The 25,844-nt window shown below is 39.0% G+C and overlaps 1 protein-coding gene across 2 annotated transcripts in view; it reads right to left on the bottom strand.

Annotated features, from left to right (window-relative positions):
- Positions 1–23,870, bottom strand: part of Gabrb1 (gamma-aminobutyric acid type A receptor subunit beta1) — a 308,684-nt gene extending 284,814 nt beyond the window's left edge. For both annotated transcript variants that reach the window (XM_042678275.1, XM_042678276.1), the window contains exons 1-3: positions 23,702–23,870; positions 23,400–23,491; positions 22,888–22,955 (exon numbers count right to left, since the gene is read on the bottom strand). In XM_042678275.1, the coding sequence (XP_042534209.1) occupies positions 22,888–22,955; positions 23,400–23,491; positions 23,702–23,781 (240 nt within the window). In that variant the 5' untranslated portion in view covers positions 23,782–23,870. The remainder of the gene's footprint in view (positions 1–22,887; positions 22,956–23,399; positions 23,492–23,701) is intronic.
- Between the last annotated feature and the right edge of the window lie 1,974 nt (positions 23,871–25,844).

Raw genomic sequence — 25,844 nt, 5'->3', positions numbered from 1 at the left:
AATCCTTCCAAAACATCTATGATGCTCTCAGTTTCGTGGCACACACATATTTTTAATATCTTCCTTTCTTCTCCCAAACAATTAACTTGCCTTGTTAAACAGATACAAGAAGTAACTTTTAGTTAATAAAAATGTTCAATGTTTTGTTCAAAAGATGAATTGTGTACAAAGCTTAAAACCCAAATATGATATGTATAATTTATATATGATATATATCATATATATGAGATTATATCATTTACCCTACCTCTCACCTCAAAAATCATGACTCTAGAAGTCAATGTTATAACGAAGTTTTTGTTATAATTACTAGTTTTAAAATTAGCTAAAATATAATAATATATGATAATAATATAAACTTAGATCATTATTTGGGGGGGGATTTTTTATTGTGAAAATACCACACAGAGGGGTTACAATTACATGGGCAAGGTAATGAGTACATTTCTTATCAAGCATTGTTGCCTCCTCCTTTGTTTTCCCCTTCCCATCCCTTCCCATCTCCTCCCCACCTCCAGCCCCCCTTCTCCACCCTCATCCCCCCCTCGGCCAAAGTTGTAAAGTTCGTTTTTCGACATAACGTCTTGTACATCTCATTGTTGCAATGGGTCCACCTGTATCCCTATTTAAACAATTTTAAACTTAGATTATTGTATCAAAGTCCTGAACTTAAAATTTTCAGCAACTTCATCCATAAACTACTACTACTAATGATGATGAAATGGCTTTTAAACTGCTTTTAGATCTCAAAAATCTCATTCAGGCACTATCCATCCATCTTCACCATCCATCTTCATGTAATACCCATGCTATTCATGAAAGTTGAGCAAATGACATCACACCTAATCATTAATGGGGAAAAAAAGAGTGAGAGCAAGTCTGAGAACATCCCCATGAGTTTTCAAGGGTCATAGGATAAGCTACTAGACATTAAGAAGTAGGAAAGTCTTCAGACTGTGATTTTTCACTGTAGCACCTAGACTCACACCTTCCTACACACACGATCCTGCTCTCCCAATGTCAGTTTTCAAGGTTTTTCCAGGCAGCTGTTGAAGATCATTACCACCAGTGCATTCAAGTGCTTCTTATTACATAGAAGATGAGAAGGAAAATATGGTAAATGAGAGATCAGTTCTATTTTCTGAGGATATGAAAGACTTTACATCATTTTAGTATCCCAACAACAAATCCTCAAAGAAACAACTGCCCAATAAATAAGTGGGCTAAAGACTTAAAGAGAAACTTCTCTGGAGAGGAAAGAAGGATGGCCAATAGACACATGAAGAAATGCTCAACCTCTCTAGCCATAAAAGAAATGCAAATCAAAACAACATTGAGATACCACCTCACCCCAGTTAGAATGGCTATAATCAAGAACTCTAATAACAACAGATGCTGGAGGGCATGTGGACAGAAGGGAACCCTACTGCATTTTTGGAGGGAGTGTAAACTTCTTCAACCACTTTGGAAGGTCCTGGACTTTTAAAATCAATTTCAGAGTTGACGAATAACTGGGATTAAAGGAACTCTTCAAGGATAGCAACATTGAGTCAAATGTGGTCTTGACCCATGACAGCGATAAATGAATGCTGGGTGACTCCTCAAGCTCAAAGGGAGAGTCTAAATTCAGGAAAGTCTTTTCAGCTGGGTTTCTGACTGACCTCAAGGATATGAGAAAGAATCCATCCTGTCACCCACACCTCACCCTTCAGGACCCAAAGACACATTCCTCCAGTTTCGAGGTGTGACTAACAGCACTCAACTGAAACCTTCTCTAGACATGCCCTAGCTGAAAAGAACTTGATCACAAATGGCCATGCTTCTTTCCCAAGAATGATACCTATCACTGAACTGGCTGACACCAGGTGATAGAGTCAAGGTGTGGAATACAGACCACAGGTGATTGAAGGTTTCTGTCTCAGATAATCCTACAGGATCCTTGTAGCCTGCAAAGCTGCCCTTGGGGTGAATTACACTTTTGTAGCAAGTAGGTGCTTATTTAACTTCTCTTAAGGTTTTGCCCTCTGCCTGAGGCCACAATCCTCACTGCACTCACAAGTTATTCAGCCAAGAGCATTTTACAATGAATCTCCCCAAGAATCTGAATCACTATCTCAGGGTCTCAAATGAACCCAAGCTGCAACACTGTCTCCTCCCATTCCCCTCTTCTCACCTTTGCATTTTTTTCCTTTGGTTTCTGCCAGATGTAACTATATGCAACAAACTCACCTTAGCCCTAATTCTCTTCCAGTTTTCTCTTTTACCCATTTTTTTCCTCTTTCACCCATTTTTTTCCTCTTTCTGGGCAGATGTGCAATTGTTCTTTCTGATATTTTCATTTGACTCCCCAGATCTATCCTACCATTATGTCTTCCTACAGATAGACCTCATCCCTCACATACTACCCAGTCAGTTATCCTAAATATTTGCCACATGGAGTATGCTAGGCTGTGTACGACACCTTAATGCTCTGGAACAAAAACGCACCACAGGACAACCAATAGCTGTTTCCAGCAGGATAGCTGGACTATACCACATGGTATGTGAATACACTGGATAAATTAGAAGACAATGTACAGAAGGCTAAATATATTGAGGGGAAGATGCCCAGTGCTGTGCTGAAGGGAAAACTAGAAAGCAGCAGTTCCAAGTAGAACAACCAGGTGGAGCAGCATGATCAAGAAACAGGGTGTTTGCCACTGATGACATTACAGCATTGCTTCTGAATTCTTGGACGCCACCATCTTTGATACTCGACAGCCCCAGCACACACTGGGTCTTCGGATACACTGCAACATTAGAAGTGGGTCTAGGGCTGGGAAGGTGTCAGTGGTAGAGTGCCTTGCATGCTTGAGGCCCTGGGTTCGATTCCTCAGCACCACATAAACAGAAAAAGCCGGAAGTGGCACTGTGGCTCAAATGGTAGCCTTGAGCTGAAGAGCTGAGGAGCAGCACCCAGGCCCAGAGTTCAGGCCCACTACTGGCAAAAACAAAAACAAAAACAAAACCAGAAGTGGTTTTTTAAATGCAACCTCACTTTAAATAGGTGCTCTACATGTGCAATTGTGCATCTGCCAAGGGACATATATTAATATCACAGATGCAGATGTATACACACACACACACACACACACATACACACACGCGCACACACACACACACACACACACACACACACACACACACACACACTTGCAGCCTTAGCTTTAGGTTCCGTAGAAAACTAAAGAAAGTTTTGACAGCTACAATTTTTCTCTTGGTGCCTTCACATCAAGGCTTGGGCATTTTTGATGATGTTTTGTGTCGGTAAGATGAAGTGGACCTAGGTTTATTTGGCACCTACTTACACCAGCTCTTCTCTTCCTATATGATGCATTTATCTTTTTTAATATAAGTTAATATTGGCTGACTTTCTTTGAGAATGAGATAAATTAAATCTAGCCCTTCCCCATGTGTTTTTTACAATTTCCTTAATTTCCCTAATATGGTGGAGCAGGTGAGGGGGGGTGGGGATGTCTGAGACATGTTTGCACAGCCAGCTCTTGCTGTGATTTCCTTTGTTTGAACTTTTATTGACCCTCTGGTCATATATATATCATATATATAATATATGATATATGATATATACCATATGACACAATCATATATTATATATTATTATCATTATATATTATTATATACTATATCATATGATATATATGATACACGATATATAACATATATATCATATGATATAATCATATATGATATATTATATATATCATATATTATATATATATATATATATGACCTACACTCTTCCCTACACTCCTGATCCAGGTAGAGAACTCAGGACACTCACACATGCCAGAAAGCCTAACAGACGTTATTGAAGAAACCTGGAAGCAATGATATTTTACATTGCAATGATGAAAAACTAAATCAAATCAAGTCCTAAATTCCCTGGTTTAAAGTCCTTTAGCCACTCTAACACTGGGAAATTTTTGTTGAGAACTTTAAGTCCTTTTCTAGTTTATTAGTTTTTCTTGTTTCCCCATCTACCCCTTCACCCTGATTTTTCATGTCTTGATACCCTCAATTTTCCTTATGCTATTATACACAGAATTATAGCTCTTCTCTCTCCTCAGCAATTAACAGAACTTTATCCTTCCAAAGCTTCATTAATGTTTTCCCTAAAGTAAGGGCAGGTATTCCAGATTATGCCCTTTGGCGCCACAGAACTGGTTTCTCTGGAATCCCTGTCATCTTTTTCTCTCCTCTCTTCTCCTCTCCCCTCTCCTCTCCTCTCCTCCTTTGATCCCTCCCTCCCTCCCTCTCTTACTTCCTTCTTTCCTTCCTTCCTTCCTTCCTTCCTTCCTTCCTTCCTTCTTTCTTTCTTTCATGTCTTTCCATGGAAAAGTTTAAGAGAAAACTCAGAGCTTTATTTCTATTGACATATGTTATGCCTTCCTTTTTAGAATGAAGGGAAAGAATCAGTGAGTTTAAATGACACTTTCTTTCCCTTTCCTCAACATGAGACACACGGAAATTAACAGAGAGAGCACATATCAAATCAAAGCCAAAATCCAGGGTGGGTAAGTAACAGCCTGTTTTCTATCATGCTCTTTTGCAGAACAGATGGTGGCCAGTTGAGTCCATTTACTACTACATTAAGGAACCATATGGAAAAAAAAAAAGAAAGTGGATGGGAATGAAAATGGAAGAAGAGAAACAAATTGCCCATAATATTTAAAGTGAATCTGTGATTGAAGTTTGTCATTTGTTCATGCAGAGGCAGGGAGAAAGAATGTGAGGAGGCAGGAGATAGAGTTGAATGTCTGTTGTTAATTCACCATAAGCAAAAGGGAAAATATGGGCAAAAATAGTCTGTCAGTGTTGAATGTCTACTTATAGCAATCCATTTGCAAAGCAAGTATCCAACAAATAGAATAATCAGATGTCTCTAAGCTCTTGTACACTTGCATTTATTTCCCCTTTTGTACTTGGAGTTTCCACAAACCTTTTAATTAGCATATATGTAGGGGGCGTGCATCTATGTGGAAATCTCTCTCTACATATATATATATATATATATGTATGTATGTATATACATATATAATGGATGTCATAGTCTCTCTTTTCTACTAGCTCTCCAATGAAATCAGAAGTTAAATGAATTCAGACATTATAAAATAATGTATTTGTCTAATGATGGAAGTCATTCTGTAATTATATATTTTCATACCTCAGTAATACCCACAATGTATTACCCCTACAATCTTAACTTTCTCTGAAGTTCATTTCATATTTCACATTCCCACCCTTCCCTGAGTACTTAGCAATGACATTGAATGAAACATAATGCAATTCTGACTTGGCCTGAAGGATGTGAGCTAGACCTGTAGAGGACAGTGATTTCCAGTGAAAGCACAGTTAAGCATGTCCTTGCTAATGCTCCTGCTGACACGTAAGAATACATGGTATTCTTAAGCCATGACTGATTAAAAATACTCTAAGATTTATATCAGGAAATAGAGATTATATGTCTTACTTAGAGCCAAAAAGTAAAGATGAAAGTCTATAATGACTTTAACAAAATTTCTGGTCCCTCTGATAGCCTAAATCTGCATTAAAAAAAAAAAATAAACCAGTGTCTATTTCAAACAAGTTGTTTTTTCCTGAACTATGTTCTTTGACTGTGTTCTACTTTATAAATACACTGTTCACATACAATAAATTCTTTTGGTCTTTATTTCTGTAGAAGCAAGTTAAATGATTGTTATAATTCCCCTGTCATGCAGATTTTTTAAAAAACTTGTATATTCCTCTACAAAGCAGAAAAACGAAAACTGTGTGCTGTAAGCTATGTGATGATAATAACTTGCTGTTTTGACCTTGAGATGCTATCTGCATTTCATAATGCAGTTTCCCAGTTTGGAAAGGACAGCGATGAAGTGATCTGACCTTTACATATTACTGTTTGGCTTCTCTCTCTGTGTTCACTGGGAGAATTCAGAAGAGCTAAATAGACCTGAATCTTTTCTTTCTCTGTCCAGAAATGGATTCTCTGATTGGCCTCTCTTATCTCCCCCTCAAAAACCAGTTGGCATGCCTCTCCCCCACTGTGGTTGACATGTGTTTGCTATAGAGAATTCTGGAGTCCAGCGCTTCTTCCTTTCCACTGTCAGGAAATCTTGTGAATTGAAAAATAACAACTGAGTTTTGGAAATTGTTTTGCATCTTCATCTTGAACTCAAACAAACAAATCACTCCTGTAAGCCAACTTAGCAGGGGAAATGTTGCCTATTTTATGGACCAGGCCATAGAGGAAACAGTAAATACATGGGCTTCTAACAAATAACCAGCTCCTCTGGTGAGAGTCTTTTTTTTAGGGTCTTTGATCATGAAAAGATTATGAAGAAACACTCCATATGGGAAAGTCATTGACCAAAATCTGGAGCAAGCACAAGAGCCAGCGCTAATGGCTTAGGCTAATCTGGAGGTCTGAAATTCAGGAGTTGATTCTTTTGGGTGGGAAAACCTTGGCATTCATTTTAGAGATACCATAAAAGCTAATTCAGACAAGAACGAACTCTAAAATAGAAAGGGGATACAGTATAACTCTAAAATCAGTCAGGCTAGAGCTTTAAACTCCACTCCATCACACATCAACGTGGCTCTCATTAAAACTGACATAAAAGACATCATCATATCTAATGTATAGGAACTCTTCAATATATTTTAATAGCTATTCTTATTCATATTTTTAATTTTTGTGCAGGAAATAGCACTTGTGCTCTCCCTCAACTTCCTTCCCACTCTTCATTCGTAGTTAGGACTCTACCACTTGAGTTATGGCTCAACTACCAGCATTTTACTGGTTGGTTGGAGATAAGAGTCTCTTGGATTTGTCTGCCTGGGCTGGCTCCGAACTTCAATCTTCAGATCCCAGCCTCCTGAGTAGCTAAGATTACAGGTGTGAGACACTTGTACCCAAAAACTATTCTTACTCTTAATATTAAAATGTTTTTAAATTTTTCTCCTAAATAAAAAAGTACACCGAGTTTAATGAATACTTAGATTTAATTTAATTTTATTCTGCCTTCCCTAGGTGTAACGCACCTATCTGGTACAGACTGAAACTCTTTTGTCTTCAGAAGTTCTCACAGCATTTGAGCATTTGACTTGTGTGCTGTGTCCTTTTCACTAACTACCCTGGAGCTCAGTGATACAGTGACTTTTCTGGAATGTAAGTTGAATGTGCTTCGGGAAGAGTGTCAGAACAATTCTCTCGCAAAGACTGCATGTTTTCCCTCATTGGTGGAAGCTAGAATTGGCTTATAAATGTCAAAGTAAATACATTGGGTTGTATGCAAATGTTTATAAATGTATTGACTGGAAAACATGGGAGATTCAAGGGAGAACTCAGGTAGTATAATTTCTTAGAGAAGCAAAGTTCAGCAAATTAAAAAAAAACCAGAAAGATGGTACTCCAAAAGGATGGGGTCAAGGAGAAAGGAGTGGACAAATGAAGAGGAAAAGAGGGAGAGAATGCAGTGAAAAACCTAATACATAGTCTACAAGATTAAGAAGAGTCAGGGAAAGGCTGGGTTGGGAAGGATGGGGGAGAATGCTGAAAGGGGTGACATTGATCAAGATGCACTGCATTCATAAACTGCTGTGTTAAATGGCAACTTCTTTGTACAACTACTTAATGATAATAATAATAATAGAAGAACACTTCTCTTTCAGCCTCATCCTCTTACTTTCTGGACAGAACATTGCTCTAAGCCAACTGGGACAGATATAATTATCTTTTCTTGTCCTGGAGCTTTCTAACGATGAATACTTCCCAAGTTCTCTTGGTAGCGCCTTCCAGCCTCTTCTCACTTATTACAGTCAAGATGTTCTTCCCTTATGTCCAAGCTAATCTTTCTTTCTTCTTCAAGTTAAAATTCTCTCAGAAAGTACATGAAATCTATCCTCTTTTTCTATTTATCATTAGCAACGAATACCTTTCAGTTTGCACCGGATAGGTCCAATTTAATTAGGATCAACAAATGGGTCAAACATCTCTATAAGCATGAAGGCATTAATCAAGCCAATCATCAATTTCATAAAATACAATTGTAAGCTAAATAAAAGCACTGCTAATACCTTTCCTCCCATGACCCATTTTGCAAATACTCGCCTTTTTTCCTAATCTTGAAAACCTATGCTTAAAAGTGTTATTAGGGGGGAAAAGGATGCTACAAGATTTAGTGACCTAACTACCAGGCACAGATTCTACTTGAGAAAATCACACTTGTATCACTTATATAATTGTGTAACTTTTAGCACTTTACTAATGATACATATTTCATTTGCTTGCTTTATTGAGTAAGTGGGTTAATCCTTGTCATGAGAATGACCGCTGCTTTGTGGCAGTGCTCCATATGTATCCGTTGTCATTCTCAAGGATAAAAAAATTTGCCAAGCCTGAAGGTTCAAAAGTGATGCCCAAATTTGTCTTTTAAAATGTTTTTGGTAATCTCACTAAGATCAGCAAGACTTGAGTAGTATTTTCCCCTGCCTTGAGTATCCATTATCTCCTACCTATTGTTTTTTTCCCCCAGAAAATCCTACTTTAACTGAACTTTCTGTGTCACGTCATGAGAAGAGTTCTCACTGGGAGAACCATTTCAAGGGTACCAATCATAGTCAGGTATGACCATGATTAAATGCATCACATAGCTTCTCTGTGAAAATCTTGAATGTTTCCTGTTATAGTTTGGTAAGTTCCCCTGAAGTTTCCTGTGTCAAAACATTAAGTGTTAGGAGGGTGAAACTGGCTGAGTGTGGGTACACATCGGTAATCTCAGCGACTCAGGAAGAGAAAGATTGAGGACTGATCATAGAGGTGTACCTGTGGCAAAAGTTAATGAGACTCTATGCCAAAAACACACTACAAAAAAGGATGGAAGTATGACAAATAGAACACTTGCCTAGCAAGTACAAGACCCTGAGTTTAACCATCTAAAAATTAGTTGGTAAAAATATAATCTGACTATGATGTGTACAGATGGAGATTTTGGGATTACAGAAGGTTATTTATATGGAGTTTCCATGGTAGAATCTTGATGACGTTATTAGAAAAACAAAGGAGACCAGAACACACACACACACACACACACACACACACACACACACAAATCTCTTGATGTATGTTGCCTTATGTATCCAGAAAGTCAATAGATAAAACTCTGTCACCTTTCACATCAGAATCATGGGTCAAAATGAACCTCATCTGTTTCTGATTGACCTCCTCTGGTATTATGTGATTAGCATCAGAAAACTACTACTTTCCAAGAAATAAAGTAAACTCTATATTTTAATCACCTTTCTTAATTCTTACCTATTATAAAAATATTTATGAAGTTGTCACTAAACAGAAGTGAACAGATAGATCATATTATTATTTAATCTATAAACCTTACTACTATAACTTTTATCTTAATATCCTCTCTACCTAGTTTTATTATTGATATTTATATATGCAGCACATATAAAGTGCCTGCTATGTGTGCTGGTAACAGTGTTCAGAAAACAGGATGACAATGGTGATGATGGTGATGATGATAATGATGATGATGATGATGATGATGATGATGATGATGATGATGATGATGAAGAGGAGGACTATGACAACCCGATAATGATGGTAGTATGATTCTTATAGGCTGTGTATTGCTGAGAAGTCATATGCTGAAAGCTACCCCACAATGTGGTGGAATTTGGAGGTAGGTTTGGGGAGGTAACTTGCCCATCAGAATAGAACACTATTGAACTATATTATTGCCCTCATAAGAGAGGCTCCAGAGTGTTCTTCTTCTTTCCACCTGTGCGAACAGAGTAAAGGGGCCCTGAAGTGAGCCCTCACCAGACACTGAAACTGACAGCAACTTGGTCATGGACATCTGTCATTCAGAACCATTCATAAAATCCACCGAGTCTATGATATCGTTTGTATCAAGTTCTAAGGATGGTATGCCACTCAGATGACTTCCCAGTTAATCTTCAATCACTTCCTATATGAGTTCTTGACCTACTTAACCAATAGAATCTCTTATTTTTTTATTGTGAAAATACCATACAGAGGGGTTACAATTACATGGGCAAGGTAATGAGTACAGTGAGAATGAATGACTGATAAATTTCTTTCAAAACAAATAAAGGTCATTGTCTTTGAGGTTTGGCTCACACATTGCTGTCCACTTAGGAGTAAAGAAGCAAATATTTTAAAATGTGGAAAAATAGGATGGGTGACTCTATGAAAACCTGATTTGTCAAGTTATATTTATGGCTGATGACAGTGATTTTGAACACAATAGGGAACATGCCTCCTTGTAATACCCTGAAAGTTATTTCCTTGTACAGATCCGGAGAAGCAGGTTATGAAAACCTTTCAAACTTTGCCACAGCACGGTTTTGTGGGGGTGTTTCCCAACATAGTGTTTATGGAGACAGCCACCAATAACAGACACTGAGGACTGAATTTAATTTTCCAGTTTCCTTCTCCAATTTTCTCTTCCATTCTATTCTTCAAATGTTTCATACTGCTCTCATTGTCTGAGTCCCAATCCCAACACTTGAAGCTCACTGACCACTAGCATTAAGTCAGAAGTTTTTCTCTTGAGCCAAGTTCACTTAGGTAGTTCAAATTCATCAGTTGGTTTGAATTGGGATTTATTTTACATAGTAGTTGGCTGGACACATTTTTATGGGTGAACATGGAAGTTTCAAACCATAGCATTTTAAGGCAATCATAGCATATAGTGGTACCCTTACAACATAACTGACTAGATAGCTAGATATAAATGTCATACACATACATGCTAGGCTAAACCCACATTTTTCCAGATTAGACAAGTTTTGAATGCCTATTTGCATATTTGGTATCGTTATTGAGTTTATGATTTTTTACTTGGAAACCTCTTCAGATTGAGTGAAGGACCCTTCCCTAGGTGCTACCTGTTAGGTTTAAATTCATAGCTTTTTAAATGCTACTCAGTTTGGAGCCATCAATCAAATTATTCTTTAAGAATGTCTTAAGTGGGTTTGGAAATATTGATAATCCAGGTGCCAGGAAGATGACAATTGAAAAAATGAAAAGATGTGATTACTTTTTAAAGTAGGAAAGTCACATTGATGTGTGTATGTGTGTGTGTGTGTGTGCATTGATACTTGTCATGACATGATCTTGTATGTGGGATTCTGGCTTGCCATATGATGAAACTGTTTCTTACGATTCATAATCAATGTAAGTAACAGATGAAATTAGAAGGTAGATTTTATGGTGAGCCTATTAATTTTGAAATGAAAAAAATATAAGTACTGTTGAAAGTAATAATAATTATTAGCAATAAGAATTTGTATGACTAGAAAATTTCTTTTCTAATCCTAATGAATGTTATTATTCAGTCTATATAATTTGCTAGGATCTACCTAGAGAATATCAAGAATATCATCCTAAATTTCTCAGAGCTTACATCATGTGTGTTAGGAGAGGGCAAGATTAATAAAAATTTCGTATGGATGACTCTTAAATTATATTAAGTTTATAGTCTTTTAGGAGTCTTAATTTGCTCATATGTCCTAGATATTCTCTCTCTAACAGAATTCTCTCTTGTGTGACTACAGGAAAGGCTCTATAGAACAAATGTGATTTCCTGTGGGTTTTGAAGTAGCTGTAGATGCATTTGGGTGGGAGAGGGGTTGCAGGAGGTAGGAGGCAAAGACAATGGCTACTGACATGAGAAATTGTTCTAGGCATAGGTAGGTTCTCAGATGAACTGTCTCTATGGAAACCATAAAGCTGGTGTTTTTTTGACTAGAGAATTGTGTATCATTCCCTTGAAAATAATAAATCATAAGAACAAAAATCTCCTCCTGAGTCACTGAAAGTTAGAGTAGGCAGGAACTCTGAGCTTTAAACACATCTGCTCCCCTGTTTCAAGAAAGATCCCAAATAAACTCTCTCATTCAAGTGGGATTCATTGCTAGCATCTTCCCCGTTAAATCCATTCAGCAGTAAGAGCCAGGCATAGCAACTTCCATTTTTTCCTGATGTATTTGAAAGACCTTCACCTATCCACTCATACTGGTTTTATTCCACAGAGGAAGGGATAGAAGTGCTGTTACTACTTCTATTTATTTGAATCTATTTCTCTAGCTGTTTGTCTACTCTCTTTAAGGTAAATAATATACCCCATGAATAAGGTTTTGCTGACCCCATGAATAAGGCTTTGTTGACACAGATTTCCTCTTTCCAGGAGACCATCTTATAGAGGCCACGGCTGTTGAATGCTCATTTAAAATCATACTGAATAGGCCATTCCAATGTTTCCATTCTTCTGCAAGCCTCCTGGGAGTCGCTTTTTAATTTTCTAGAAGGTAAGCTTCATTTGTCAGGGCACACTGCCAGCCTTGCTTATACTGTCTATTATACTGGCCCTCATTTCATCGCCAAAAGCACTTTCTACAAGAACTCACACTGATTTAATGCAATTTCATGTGGAAGCACAATGTTCTAGAAAGACCGAATCATTTTAGGGATGCAGTGGAGAAGAGAGCAGATGCTGTGTAAGTGGGATCCTGCATGAATCCTCCCCCCTGCCTGGTTTTATAAAGACAACTACAGCAAATACTTTCTCTAGTGAAATTTGCAAAGTATTTCCAAAATCTCACCAGGATCTAGGTCCACCTAGATTAAGAACCAAATTGTTAGAGATGATGAATTCCTTCTCTGTCTTTACCTAGTACCCTTTCTCCACGAACTCCAACCAACTAAGTCACCATATTTCTAGGCTTTAGAGTTTCTCTTTATAGAATGTGGCTATTCATGTACAGGCAAAGAAGATTCACCATAGGAGTATCCCATTTCATGATAATTTTGGTCTCTATTGTTTTCCTTTAATGCACATACACTGTGATATCAATACACTCTACTTACTCTGAAGATACATGTCCACTTTAGAGGGATGGAGCTGGTATATAAAGTGCTTCTTTCCCAGGCTTCCCTCTACAGGAAGACTGTGGCTCCTATGCCAATCACTCATTATAGGATCCATTTCTTCTCTGATCTCCATCATCTAACCAGTCACTAAATCATTCTGCTTTGCATTTGCACTGCATTAGCCATTTCCCATTCCTCATGTACTTTGAAAAACTCTCTCAGCTTTTTAGCAATAACCATTGCCATCCAGTTTTAGTCTATTCTACTTCATCCTCCACATAAGAAGAAGGATCTATCTGAAATGTAAAACATAATGCTTATTAAACCCTTTGGCAGGCTTTCTCCACTTCAGGATTAGGATCCATTTGCTTAGCATATATATTCCAGTATTATTTGTGTTTGTGCATATGTGTGTGCATGTGTATGTATGTGTGAGAGAGACAGACAGACAGAAAGACTGAAAGGCAGAGAGGCAGAGAGAGACTCTAAAAACAAAATGTTAGTACATGTATAATTTTTAAACCAAAACTTCCGAGGAGCATATAAAACCCAGTAACTATTTCCAAAGCCTATTTCTAATCCTTCCTCCAATTCTATGCAATGATAACCTTAGCCTGCTCTTTTTGTATTCTTCCAGAAATGTTCAGTGAACATACACATTCATTTACAGAGAGGTTTCCTTTTGGATTCAATGACACTGCCATGAACTTCACATTTTGCCCTTACTCTAGCCTCTTCACAGTCCCCCTGTTCCCTGTCAGGTCTCATAATAGTGAGTTACCTGTAGGTCCCAGAGCATTTTCTGCCATCTTCAGACATCCTTGCCCCTCCCTGTTTTTTGCTTTTGTTTGAAAGATCTTTTTTCTCCTTTGCATTCCATGAGCAATAACCACAGTTCCTCTTAAAGATTCATTTCTCGCTTGGCCTATATCTTAGAAACTACTTCTCCTCTAGGACCCTGTACACATACACACAATTCTCATGACATTGAACATATTTTTAAGTGTTTATTATATGATCTTCTCCACACTGAAAAGTCTTTGAAGGCTTGACATTTGTCCATGTGTTATTCCATGCTATTACTTAGTTCAGGACCTGACAAAAGATGACGCGTTGTGGAAGTATGTGGCAAGTTGAAACATCCCACCATACAGATAACGACTGATATGTCAAAGTCCTCCCAAGAGAAAAAAAATCTTTATACTCTAAGATTGGAGGTTTTAAATTCATGTTTTTAAAAAGACTATAAATGCCTTAAGGACAGAGAACCCATCTGTCTTCACTCACTAGAGTAGTTGTACAAGAGCTCTTGGTAATATCTCTTTAATCTTAAACTTATAGTATAACCCTACAGGTATTAGTAGGTATCTGAGGGGTACATGGTCCACTCAGTAGCCGAGTAACAACAGAGACCATGAGGATTCTAAAAAGGAATAAGTAGGATCCCACAGATGAAAAATACATCTCTCAATTTTTTTGTCTTGTAGCCAACCTTTGTCTTGTTACCAATACTGGTATGAATTAATTATAAGCCTTTTATTAAGCATATCTGCCAGGCTCTGAGCGATAGATTACTAACTGCTACTATTAACTTCCTTTTCTTTCAGTAGCTAAAAGTAAGGCTCTTCATGAAGTACACAATATGCTGAAAATAGAAGTATTCTAAAACTGTAGAAACTCAAGGCTAGTATTATGAAAAATAGGCATCGGTGCTCTAATAGGTGATAAGGGACTATGCAGTAGCATTTAGTCAGCTAAAAGAACAAACCAGTTTATTTCCTATTCCTCTCAAGTATAGTTATGACACTGAGGCCCCTTAAATCATTTGGAATCATCTAAACCTTTCATTTTTCTTTTGAAATGTTTTACCTTTTTTTGATAATGCAAGATCTCATCCATGCATGAGTATTTTGAGGGTGTTATCAAATATTTGGGGGACTGCCAAGACAAAGAAGCATAAAAAGCAAAAGGACTGATAGTGATATTCAGCGGAGAAAAACACCTGGGTTTTACTGCTCATTTCTTAGCCACCTCATGGAAGGATTTGAATCACATTGGAAAAACCTTTGGGACATTTAGACTTTGAAATATAATGGTTTGCTTCTATTTCTCATCAAGTGCTAAAACATTTATTGGGTTAGTGGTAGTAGAAGGATGTTCCTAGAGTGAAAATAAAAATGGCAGCAGAAATACATTCTATTTGTCCTTGGCACTGTTTAACACGTTATAAACTAGGTTATCAGTCAAGTTTCATTGTGAGGAGCATTGATCCATCTTTTCTTGTTGCTGTCCTTGCAGATGTGTTAAGGAAAGGCAAGTTGCATGATAATACCATGACTGGAGAGAAGAACATGAGTCAAGAGGCCTAAATGGCACACCATGATAAATTGCAGTGTTCCTAGGAGACTATTCTAATATTTGCACTCAGTAGAAACTCAAAACGTATCTGTTGATTGACTTGCTTAACAGGAGAATGAGATGGAAGAAGAGGGAATATAACAGAGAGAAAAATTCTGGATTGGTAATGTAGTCTAAGACCAAGACCCAGGTTTTCTTATTGGATATTTGAACTGGAAGGAATTCGACAGTCATGTAATCTATTTCCATTTTACAGAAGAGAAAGCTGAGGCCTAGAAGACAAATTTCTTAGCTAAGCTCCCAAAGCTAACTACAGAAAACTTACTATATTTTAATGTCCTGACAGATCAAAGGCAGACCTTCGAGTTAAGCTGCCTGATTTCCCATGTTTACTATGCCATTTACTAGCTCTGTAACTTCTGAGTAAGTTACTTAACCTCAATTTAAGTTTCTCCCTTCTATCAGCTTCAGATTTTCAGTGTGTGATGGGGGTAAGAATTACCTTAAATCAAGCACTAAATAAGCTATGAATATGAAGTACTTCATAGCTATATTTATACACAGAAAATGTTCAATAGATATTATTACTTAGTCTTATTTTATTGCATACCTTAATACCCAGATTGGTACTGTCATCCTAAAATGCAGACTTTCAAATAGAAAGTCAAATTTTTTAAAACAATCTGATACGGTTGCTTTAATATGAGGTTGGATATAAAAATATCTATTATCTCCAAACAGAAAGGCAAAGGAAGGAATTTCTTCTGTGATGGTATAATATTCTAACCCAGAATCTAAAAGAAAAACCTGATGATTGTTCATATAAGAGGAATACTTATTTACATCTTATTTAATTGGGCTGGTTTCTTTAAATGGCATTGATCTATTTACTTCTGTTGCAAGGGAAATTCTATAAAACCCCAGAGAGTATACTGACAGTAAAAAAAGAGTATGCTTAGACTACTTTACAATAGCTTCCCAGAGGTGGTGTGTGTAGGAACGATTCCAATATCCTCTATTCTGAAGAAGAAAAGTTATTAGTGTTTTGTAATGCAAGATGATGTTATTGTTGGGCGTTTTATGCTTGGTAATGTTCTCACTGTAATTTTTCTAGAAGGGCTGGCTTGAGTATTTGACACAGAAGGTACATTTTTATTTCAGTTGAACCCCATCACCCAGCTCATTGCTTTGACAGTGGCTTATCTTTATTGAACTAATCTTTCCTCTTAATTCAAGTATCTCTTTAACTAACTGGAAAGTAACTTCAAGCTTAATTTGGAACTTTGACACAATGTCATTCTTAGACAAATTTAAGTTAAGAAAAACACAGTCATTTCTTAAGAAAGCTAAATAGGCCTTGAAATAATCCACTTCAACCTTGACGTTCAGGTACTGTTTGTGTACCAGTTATCAGCCTCACTCAAGAGAAATGTAGAATTTCAGGCCCTACTTCAAGTCTTGTGGTAGAGTCTGCATTTTTATTATACCCCAGAGTGACTGGAACATACAGTCAATATTAAGAAGGACTGACTTAAAGAAATGGAAGTGAGGAGATGATTTCTGTGGGCTTTTTTTGAAAATAATAAAACATAACTGAAGCATCTACCAAAACCTGATGAACTTTAATTCTAAAATAACAATAGCAATATCAGAACGTAGGTAGATATTTGATCAATTAAAATTGGGTAAAGTTAAATTATTCATGAGATTTTCTTATTTTGGATTTTGTTGTCATTTGTAATACCTTTTTCTACCTTGGTAGATAAAAGGAATGAAAGGAAGAAATGGAACAATCAAGACAGTCGCTATATATCTCTGAGAACTGACTTCCACTAAGTCAAATGTTGAATCAGAACGCTAAACCTGTGAATTCTTCTGAGAGTGGCTTCTTGAACCATTATGTCTTTATTTGTTTATCAATCAATCAATCAATCATCTATATACTGTGGATGGATGGATAGATAGATCGATAGGTATATAGATAGATAGATAGATAGAAATCTATATCTATAGCTAGCAAGATCAATAGAAAGCCTACGGATTGGGAGAAGATCTTCACTAGCTATACAACGGACAAGGGTCTCATATCTAAAATATACCTGGAACTCAAAAAATTAAATCCCCCAACAACAAATCCTCAAAGAAACAATGCCCAATAAATAAGTGGGCTAAAGCCCTAAAGAGAAACTTCTCTGAGGAGGAAAGAAGGATGGCCAATAGATACATGAAGAAATGCTCAACCTCCCTAGCCATAAAAAAAATGCAAATTAAAACAACATTGAGATATCACCTCACTCCAGTTAGAATGGCTAAAATCAAGAACTCTAAAAACAACAGATGCTGGAGGGGATGTGGACAGATACTGCATTGTTGGTGGGAGTGTAAACTTGTTCAACCACTTTGGAAAGTAGTATGGAGGTTCCTCAAAAGACTCCACATAGAGCTCCCCTATGACCCAGCAATCCCACTTTTGGGCATTTACCCAAATGTTTACAAACAAGACCACACTAAAGCTACCAGCATGACTATGTCTATTGCAGCACTATTTATTATAGCTAAGATATAGAACCAACCCAGATGCCCCTCAGTAGATGAATGGATCAAGAAAATGTGGTATATATACACAATGGAATTCTATGCCTCCACCAGAAAGAATGACATTGCCCCATTTGTTAGGAAATAGAAAGGCTTGGAAAAAATTATATTAAGTGAAGTAAGCCAGGCCCAAAGAAACATAGGTCCCATGGTTTCCCTTATTTGCGATATCTAGTATATGTCAGTCAAGCAGAAAAGGTCAGATAAGGTGAGGTTAGGGAAATGAACCCTAAGATAAGTATTCAAATTTTTTTTTTCTTTCATGCGATTGTTTCTAACGCATTTATAAGATTATTTCTTTGTTGCTTTGTATGTTCCTCCCCCACAGTATAACCCCTGCTTTCACTGTATTTGATGTCAGTATAATTTGTGGAGGGGAAGGGGAAAAACAAATCATTTAAATAAGGATACTGGTGGACCCATTGCAACAATGAGATGTACAAGTCGTTATGTCGAAAACGAACTTTACAACTTTGCGGGGGAGCGGGGAGGATTGAGTGGGGGGGTCCGGGGGAGGATGAGAAGGGATGGGAAAGGGAAACGAAGGAGGCTACAATGCTTGATAAGAACTGTACTCATTATCTTGCCCATGTAATTGTAACCCCTCTGTATAGTATTTTCAAAATAATAAAAAAAGAAATCTATGTCTATACAATCTTTAGGTATATTAACTTTACAGACATAAAACTGTGTGATTGGAATTCCTACTTGGTGATCAGCACTTCCAGCCTCAGTTCTGGGGCTTCAACTCAGGGCCTGCGAGCTGTCCCTAAGCTTTTTTGTTCAAGGCTAAGGTAGGGCATTAGCACCTGAGGAACAGCTCCACTTCCTTCTGTTGGGCAGCAGAAGTGGGGAGGGTGTACTTTATTAGAGAGAAGAATCTCATGGACTTTCCTGCCAGGGCTGGCTTTGATCCTCAGCTCTCAGCCTGCCTATAAGGCTAGGATTATAGGCATGAACTACCTGGAGCCTAGCTTCAAGATTCATCCTTTGAACAGACAGGAGTCTGAAATTCAAGATTGCAACTACTTGTTTGCATATACTTAATCTCATGTTTTCTCACACTGTTGATCAAAGAGAAAAGTTGCCTATTATTATTAGTGTTTTCCTAGACGTGGCTTATTGTAGCTGATTGTAGTGACTCCTTTAAGAACAAGTTCTAGGGGTTCTTGAATCCTTTTGTTTCACACACTCCTGCTCATCTCTACTCAGTTGGAGGAAGAGGGGAGTGGCTTGGCTGATATTATTAGAAGATTCAAAGAATGTAATATATAATAAGTGAAAACTTAGTTTTGTTTAAAGATGATAGTTTTAGACAGTAACACTATATGTAATATCCTATGTGCCCCATAACCCATGAGAGAAGAAAAACTGCCAAATTTAATTAGTGACATTATTGCCTTAATTATCTTTCTCTCAAGTATGTATTTTTCTACATTAGAATTTTTTGTCCAAAGTGTTGTTTATTTATGACATAGAACTTATTCATTGTATAAGGCTTTGCATTTCAGAGGTTTTGTCTTCATGGCTCAGAAGCCAGTGGTTCATTTTTGTCATTATTTTCATTTAAATTAAATGTATTTTTAACTGACACATATTAGTAAAACAATTGTATGTGTTAGTGGGGTAACATAGCCTGTTTGGACACGTGTTTATGATTCTTGATTTTGGAGATTCTTGACTAGAAAGATTTCTTTTCTTTTTCTTAATTCGGAGGGAAAAATTTATATCCTGAAGGGCATAAAGCAGAAAGTACTCTTGATTTTGACCTTAGCCATTAAAACAGAAAATGCTGTAAACCAAGCTGGAATTATATTTTATTTCAATAGAACAGGAAGAGAAAAAAACATTGACAGGACCTAGTTTTAAAACCCATTAGTTGAGTGCATAATTATAATGTCATTTTCCTAGCCATTATTCAGGTAGTAATGATAATGAATAAACATATAAAATAAGCAAAGGTTTAGTAATAGATTTAACTTCCATTTTTCTAAAAACTATTTTTATTACATTATTATCAATTCTTTTTTGGATAATTTTGGTGAAAATTTCCTACTAAATAAGCACAGAAATACTCTCTATCAGGGTACTAAGGCATGCTTGGTAACAAGCTGTCAGTCCTATTTCTTGTATAAGGTCATTTCTAGTTGTATTGTCTGAAATATGTTGTAGAAAATTCTCCTATTTGGAATAGGAGACTAACCATTCAGGTTGTGTTTATGGAGAGTCCTCAGGCCTTTAAAAAATGTTGTCACTGTTTTTTTTATTTCTTTACCCTTTGTCTTGTATATAAGTTTATCTGTTTTACAGAAAGGAAGCAGAAAAAAGGATGAACTAATGCAACAGATACTCACTAGACACTATGTTGGAAATGAATTGCACAACTTGGGGGAGGGAAGAAAGGAGGATGAAGTAGGAGGAAATGAGGGACAGTAACACTTAAAAAATGTACTCATTACCTTACTCATGTAACTGAAACCCTTCTGTATATCACCTTTACAAGAAAAAAATGTATAAAAATTATATTAAAAAAGAAATATAAGGATGCTTATAGCTTTGAACAATCCTTTATTTCCATTTTCTTTAGAGCCATTTCCAATATATTTATTTCAATGCTTTGTCATAGATAAGGAGCTAGGTAATGTTGGTGGTTCTTACTAAAAGTAAATACAAGAAAGAATAATCAAGGTTTATTACTTTCTAACTCTCTGTGGTTTCTATTGTCCTATCATGTCTCTAAGTTTATTTTGTAAAGGTATTGGGTATGTTAGTAGGGTATATTATCAAAGGTTTATCTGTTGGGTAAAGATCTTTGAGAAAAATAAATGCATATACCAGGGAGTATATATAAATGAGTATGCAGTGAGTGCATAGACTGTGTTTAATTATTAGGTTAAAATGTTCAGTGCTGCAACATTTACCTTTGATCCCTTATCTCAGTTTATGTGTGATTTCACTTGGGCAACTGATTGAACATAGCTTTTCAATAGTGTGGTTTGGCTTATGAACAACTTACCTATTCAATGCAGTTTAGGAAGGAAACTAAATGGTACCAACAGAATCTTTGTGTGTGTGCATATGGAATTCTGAGAATCAAATCCAGGGCCTTGCATTTCTAAAAAGCTTGGTATCTACAGTAATGCAGAATGCTGGCAAAGACATGGTTTGTCTTTCAAGCCTTGTGAATGCTTTCCTATTTTATCTATGTGAATGCTCACTCATAAGGACCCAGAATAAATGACTGAAAAGGAAAAGATTGTCACCAGCTATCTACATGATACAACTTGTTAAACTAACCCTAATTTGTTTGATTGCCTTTGCTGGATTGGCCATAATTTATGTGTCTATGTGCTCAGATTATAACATTTCCCCCGACTGTAGTCTACCCTAGCTTTGGGTATTAGTGTGTATGTAAACAGAATGTAACAAATGAGTGTCTTAACAATCTTTGCCAAGTCAGAAAATATGCACTTGTGTGTATCAAGCTTTCAGAAATTTTTTTTTCCTCTTAGCACTCTGATCAAAGGCATTTGAAAAAGAAATCATTTGAAACAATCAGGGCCATTTAAAAATAATGTTTTGAATAAGCTACTTAAAGCAGAGACAATTTCAACGATAAAATGCAGAAATATAATAGCTACATTTATTATTCTAGTCCTATTCAAAAGGCTAGAAATGTATGTCTCTCTCTCACACACACACACACACACACAAGCATATTACAAATAAAATGGCTCACTAGGGGCAAAGAAAATACTGAAATATTTTTGTCTGTTGATTATTCAGGATGTCTAAGTTTCTGCGGCAATATCCGCCCGCGCCCCCCCCCCACCCCCCCGCCAGTGGAATTAAAATGGCATTTTGTTCCTGCAGATCTAGCTGTTCTCTGCGTGGTGGAGTCAAGCAAAGCAACAGGCGTTTCCTCCTGAACTCTTTAACAATTGGAAAACTGCTACCCGCGGCGGCTGGAAGCAGCTAACACAGAGAGAAGTGGCAACTATAATCCCCATCCATTTTGCAACCTCTCCCCTCAAAACACAAAAACAAAACAAAAACCCCCAAAAACAAAAATGCCAGCACGTCGATCCTTTTTGACAGGAAGGATTGTGCTGCGTTATTTTCGCGCCCCAGGCCCCATCATCTCCACAAGCCTGATAAAATCATCAGGCTTTCCCAGCAAGCTTCCGTTCCGTGTCTAAGGTAAAGTAAAGCAAGCAATGCAACCCATTTCCTTCCAACTTCAGTTTGCAAGACGCAGAAAGACAAAATGATGATGATGATGATGATGATGTGATGATGATGATGATGATGATGATGATGATGATGCCATCAACCCTCACTTGGGAACCACACACACCGCGCCACACACCGGGCTCGGGTGGTTTGCCTTTGCCAGCCTGTGGACTGTGGCTGCGGCCACACCGAGTCTAGAGCCTGCGGGAGGGAGGGGACACCGACTCCCCGACCGCGCGCCTGCTGCTGGCGGGGGGCCTGGGGGCGTCGGGGCGAGCCCGGATGCACCCTGCCAGGGTGGAGGTTGCCGGGTACCGGGTCCGGGGACCCCAGTGCAGGCGGCCGGGCCGCCGGCAGGTGGTGCCCGGGCACATCTGACACGCTGGGAAACCCGGCGAAAGTAAAGGCTCAGATTCCTCCCCAGCCAATCGGGCCGGCGCAACCCGTCCTTCCCCCCCCCCCCCGCGCCCCCTCCCGGGACGGTGCGGAGCACGTTTCCGCTGGAACACCGCAGTAGCCCGTGTGTGTCGAAAAACACACACCGTGTGGGGCGATCGGCCGTGCGTCCCCAGCTCGGGGACCGGCGCGCACAGTGGGGGGGGGGGTCCCCGGGGCCGGGGTTGGGGGGGGCGAGGTGACCGCCAATGAAACGCAGAGGACACACCGGGGAGCGGTCCAGCGCCCAGCTGCGTGAGCCCGGCCGCCGGGCCCGCGGGGAGGCCACTCACCATGTTCACTTCGGAGACCATATCTATGCTGGCCACATCGATCCGCATCCCGACGTCCACGGGGGGCCCTGCCGGGGAGGAGGGGGAACCCCATTAAAGCCATCTTCTCTAAGTGGCAATGGGCTGGAGTCAATGGAGGAGGGGGTGGAGGGGGGGCTCCCAGACCTCATTACATTCAGAACCGGCTTCCCTGGGAGACCCTCACCCCCCTCCCCATCCCCCAGGAAGGGGCTAGCCTGGGAAAACAGGTGTGGACACACGCGTGATGCGGCGGCTGTGCAGAGGGTGTGTCTGGGGGAAGGAGGTGGGCCCGGCCCTGGGGATTCATCTACCTGAGGAGTGTGCGTGTGTGTGCGTGTGCGTGTGTGTGTGTCCAGGGCGTTGACACAAACGACACGCTCTTTCCGTGTAATATTTTTCTAAGCGTTGATGTTTAACGGAGAAGCAATAAGAAAAGCAAAGGGGTGGACTGGGGATGAGTTACAGGTTGAAATGAACAGATGACACATTACCTCCGAAGTCCGGCCGCAAGCGGATGTCATAGCCCTTGAGCAGCCGGTCCACCGTCTCCTTCACGTATGACATGTTGCTGGGTTCGTTGGCGCTGAGGGGAAGAAGTAAGGATCGTATTCAAAACTGCGAGCAGACATAGAAAAGACACACTTACCCCACCCCATCTCCCCCACCCCCTCCCCCAAATAACACGATCCGTGATCCAGCTGGCATGGGGGGATAAAAAGAAAAATACCAAGAATAAGCAAGAGAGAGGGAGAGAGAGAGAGCCAGAGGGAAAAGATTAACAAAAGCAGCTCACCTGTGTGCACAACAGACCATGGCAATCATCACAGGGAAAGAGAGAAGCCCCAAACGCTCCCGATTTTGTACTGTCCACATTACTAACTCTGATGAAAGAATTGTCTTTTTTTTTTTTATTGCCTGCGAAGAAGATTCAAGGAATGCAACTTAGTCGGCGGCTGGGCAGTAATTCCCCCCTCCGAATGGACCCGCGCATGCGCAGAGGGTGCTCACTACCAAAAGACACCTTGTGCCTTGCAAACAATATTCCTAGTGGAACAGGCAACAGATTTCAGTCCCCTTAAAGTTCCTGTTTGGAGTGCTCCAGCGTTTTCCAGCCACTCGGAGACAACCTGCTGTCTCCTACATTGTCTGGGCAGAGGAGTTTTCCTTTTCCTCCTGCGCTGCTGGTTGCATTTATTTCCTTTCTGAACCTTTCTGAACCTCTCCCCCCCCCCCCCCACTTAAAAAAATAAAAATAAAAAAACTGGGCTTTTAGTGATTTGGCTGAGGCTGCTCATGATGACCGTTTTCCTGGACACTGACAGAGGTCTGGAAGCTATTTTTCCGGGGGCGGTGGGAGGAAGGGAGGGTGCTGGAGAGGGGGACAGACAGGGGAGAACTCTAGAACTCTAGAGAAAGTAGAACAGTGGTAAACTCGGGACTTGTTTGAAGAATGTAGGAATTAGGTTTTCTTGGAGTTGATGTAGGTTCCCTGGCTTAGTGTAGTGCTCCTCTGTGGAAGGAAGCTCTTCTCCATTCTCCTATCTGACTTCAATTCCTTTGGTAATAACTTTTTTTTTTTCTCCCCTGGTCTAGTTCCTATGGAGGAGGGGAGGGGGAATTCTGTGGTTTATAGCTTAGAGTGGTTAAAGCTATAGATTCTAGATCGGAATACAAATTCCACCACTTGTTAAGTCGTTTGATATTCAACTACAAGTTCCGATATCCAGTTTGGTCTCTGCATCTTCATCTTTAAGATGTGGCTCAGTGGTAGAATGCTTGCCTTGCATGCAGGTTCGATTCCTCAGCACCACATTAGCAGAAAAAGCTGGAAGTGCCGCTGTGGCTCAAGTGGTAAAATACTAGCCTTGTGCTGAACAGCTGAGGGACAGCGCCCAGGCCCAGAGTTCAAGCCCCATGACTGCCAAAAACAAAAAATATGATTCACAAATTAACAACCCTCTGGCCACTGCATAGACTATGTAAAGATGTTTGAATTTACTTATGTCTGTCTACCTCATCAGTCTGCAGGCGCTCAAATCTTTAAGTCAGCTTCAATCTCCAGAATACCTAGAATGTAGTAAAGATTCAATGTCTGTTATCTAACAGGTGACCAGAGTCTCCTGCCACCTAAGGTGTTCAATGACATTGATTTAGTTCAGACAAAGTTTGCTCCTGCAGAGCCCCAGCCTACTGGCTCAGAAGGGTTAGCCTCCTCTCTGGGTGATTCAAGGTTCCTGTTCAGGGGTCACCAGTGTGAGTTAACAAGCTGGGAATTTACAGGGCAAAAATAAAATGTCCCAACTAGAAACTAGAAGGGGCACCTTCTAGGGATGGTCCTGGAGCAATGATTCTCTGCTATAGTCACTCTCTAGCCCATTATTCTCCTCTCTCTCATTCTAGATGTTCTAAAGAGAGGAAAGAGGTAAGCTTTTTTTTTTTTTCCTGGTTATATTAGAGATGGAATCTAGTGGACTTTTCTGTCTTGGCTGGTTTGAACTGAGTCTCCCAAGTAAGTAGGATTACAGGCGTGAGACACCAGATTCTTTAATGATGCACCAATCCTTACAAACCCACACTGTAGAGCACAAATGGCATCCAAGTTTACTTCATTCATTTGCCCATTAATTTGCTTTTCAAATATTTATTGAACAATATTTACCAGGAGTCAGGCACTGTGCTAAGAGGTGATATCCCAACAAGCAAAACAATATATACCATCTTTTTCTGCCTGGAATTCGTTATTTAATCATTCATTCATGGAGCTTGAAAACTACCAGCTTTACTAGACAAATTCAATTAAGAAAAAAAGCCTGTAACTTGTTGTTCACTCTCTTTGTTCACCTAGCTGATGTGGCATTTATTATAATATACTTTCTAATTGGTTACTAATCCCTAATAATTCTTTTGGAATAACAACCAGCAGTTTATTAGGGAAG

This window comes from Dipodomys spectabilis, unplaced genomic scaffold, assembly GCF_019054845.1.
Source record: "Dipodomys spectabilis isolate Male_0828 unplaced genomic scaffold, ASM1905484v1 ptg000043l, whole genome shotgun sequence".
NCBI lineage: Eukaryota > Metazoa > Chordata > Mammalia > Rodentia > Heteromyidae > Dipodomys > Dipodomys spectabilis.
The sequence above is the reverse complement of the archived record's forward strand: the minus strand, read 5'-3'. Positions and strand labels throughout refer to the sequence as shown.